This window comes from Penaeus japonicus, unplaced genomic scaffold (assembly GCF_977035675.1).
Source record: "Penaeus japonicus unplaced genomic scaffold, GWHDUDI00000001_assembly GWHDUDI00000042, whole genome shotgun sequence".
NCBI lineage: Eukaryota > Metazoa > Arthropoda > Malacostraca > Decapoda > Penaeidae > Penaeus > Penaeus japonicus.
This window is the reverse complement of record NW_028234444.1, coordinates 18,700,633-18,703,132: the sequence shown is the minus strand read 5'-3', so window position 1 is coordinate 18,703,132 and position 2,500 is coordinate 18,700,633. Positions and strand designations below refer to the sequence as shown.

Sequence of the window (2,500 nt, the reverse complement as noted above, 5' to 3'; positions counted from 1 at the left end):
AACGCAGTGTGGACACTTACCAATCTCAAATTTCATGTCAGGATGTATCTTCTGTAGCGCATCTCTCACCATGTATGTCTGCTTGAGAGCCAGCTGTTGGGAGGAGAATTATTAATATCAATATTACTATTACTATTACTGTATGGCACCCTGTTTTACATCAACAATATCCTTATGATCAACACTATCATTGTCTTATTATTATCATCACTTTATTAAAACTTTCATCATCAATATAACTCTTTCTTTTAACATAATAAGTATTTTCTCATTCTTAATGTTCTTGCCATATAAGTGTTTCATTTATTCTCATTTGGTATAAGTATAGTTGTCAATGTAAATGTAATAAACACTATTCTCCATTACTTATAAAATGATGTATTAATATCACCATTTATATTACCATTCCCATTAACAAACACGTAAAGTTTTCATGTTGTTCCTCTTATCAATTTAATTTTCATGATCGGTATTCCTTCTCGTACTATAATTATTATATTTCTAATAATCATTGCTATAATAACAGTAATTATCATTATTTCTATTAGTATTACCATTATCATACTATATTTCTAAGTCATTGCTATAATTACAAATCACTATCGTTCATATCATTATCGATATCATCATAACTATAATACCATCACCATTACTGTAGTTCATAATCACTATCAACATAATAATATAATTAGCACCATTAATATGTCATAACCAATGCCATTAATACCATCATCATCATTATTGCTGTTATCAATACTATAATCATTATTTAAAAAATAAAATCGAAATCTGAGTGAATAAAAACTCACTTCCAAACCATCCAAAATACAGACCAACAACAAGTTCTCAAGATCTGTATATCTTAAAATACATTTTTTTCTCTCTTCACTGATAACAGAGTCGAGTCACCATGACCGCTGAACAATGCTGAGTCATCCTACATTTTTTCGCTGACCGCCTCACGTAACCATCCATGATTCCGTCACCATTGTGTGTTACGGAGAAATGGGAGGAGAAATGGGAGGAGAGATGGGGGAGAAGAAGAGGAGGGGAAGGGAGAAGAAGAGGAGGGGAAGGGAGAAGAAGAGGAGGGGAAGGGAGAAGAAGAGGAGGGGAAGGGAGAGGGTGGGAGGGGGTGTGAGGGGTTGGGAGGGGGTGAGAGAGAGAGAGGCGAGGAGGAGGGGAGGGGAGGGGAGGGGAGGGGAGGGGAGGGCAGGGGAGAGGAGGGAAAGGGAGAGGGTGTGAGGGGAAGGGAGAAGAAGAGGAGGGGAAGGGAGAGGGTGTGAGGGGGAAGGGAGAAGAAGAGGAGGGGAAGGGAGAGGGTGTGAGGGGGAAGGGAGAGGGTGTGAGGGGAAAGGGAGAAGAAGAGGAGGGGAAGGGAGAGGGTGTGAGGGGGAAGGGAGAAGAAGAGGAGGGGAAGGGAGAGGGTGGGAGGGGAAGGGAGAGGGTGGGAGGGGGTGAAAGAGAGAGGCGAAGGGGTGGGGAGGGGAGGGGAGAGGAGGGGAAGGGAGAGGGTGTGAGGGGACGGAGGGGAGGGGAGAGGGTGGAAGAGGGACGGAGGGGAGGGGAAGGGGAGGGGAGGGGAGGGGAAGTGACAGGAAGAGGAGGACAAGGAGGAAAGGGAGAAGGGGAGGGAGCGGGGAGAGTAGGAGGGGGAGAGAGAGAGAGAGAGAGAGATAAGAGACAGAGCTTAGAACAGAACAATGGCGAAGAACTTGACAACCAGTCTAAGCCTATCTTTGCAGCAGATCGGAGCACTTTCATTGTGTGGAAGATCAAGCTAGAACGAGCTCACGCACTCACTCACGCGCGAACACGCACACGCACAGTCGCACACGCACACCCACACCCACACCCACACCCACACGCACACGCACACGCACACACATACACACTCACTCTCTCTCTCTTTCTCTCTTTCCCTCTTTCCCTCTCTCCCTCTCTCTGTGTCTCTGTCTGTGTCTCTGTCTGTGTCTCTGTCTGTGTCTCTGTCTGTGTCTCTGTCTGTGTCTGTGTCTGTGTCTGTGTCTCTCTCTGTGTCTCTGTCTGTGTCTGTGTCTGTGTCTGTGTCTGTGTCTGTGTCTGTGTCTGTGTCTGTGTCTGTGTCTCTATCTGTGTCTCTGTCTGTGTCTCTGTCTCTGTCTGTGTCTCTGTCTGTGTCTCTGTCTGTGTCTGTGTCTGTGTCTGTGTCTGTGTCTGTGTCTGTGTCTGTGTCTGTGTCTGTGTCTGTGTCTGTGTCTGTGTCTGTGTCTGTGTCTGTGTCTGTGTCTGTGTCTGTGTCTGTGTCTGTGTCTCTGTCTGTGTCTGTGTCTGTGTCTGTGTCTGTGTCTGTGTCTGTGTCTGTGTCTGTGTCTCTGTCTGTGTCTGTGTCTCTGCCCCTGTCTCTGCCTCTCTCTCACGTTGGCGCAGGCAGTTTCACACGCATTGAAAATGATATTAATACTGAATGATATTGTTAGCGACCGGATAGACGACTGGATATGCATTAGGCGTTGCATCA

The 2,500-nt window shown here is 45.8% G+C and overlaps 1 protein-coding gene across 2 annotated transcripts in view; it reads right to left on the bottom strand.

Moving 5' to 3' along the window:
* Hmbs (porphobilinogen deaminase-like protein l(3)02640) overlaps nucleotides 1-2,500 on the bottom strand; it is a 13,685-nt gene that overhangs the window by 5,371 nt on the left and 5,814 nt on the right. The window contains exons 1-2 of one of the 2 annotated variants that reach the window (XM_043020895.2): nucleotides 810-926; nucleotides 21-93 (exon numbers count right to left, since the gene is read on the bottom strand). In XM_043020895.2, coding sequence (XP_042876829.2) covers nucleotides 21-72 — 52 coding nt within the window. In that variant the 5' untranslated portion in view covers nucleotides 73-93; nucleotides 810-926. Of the gene's footprint in view, nucleotides 1-20; nucleotides 94-809; nucleotides 927-2,500 lie in introns of those variants that run through there. The other variant, XM_043020894.2, reaches the window with a different exon arrangement.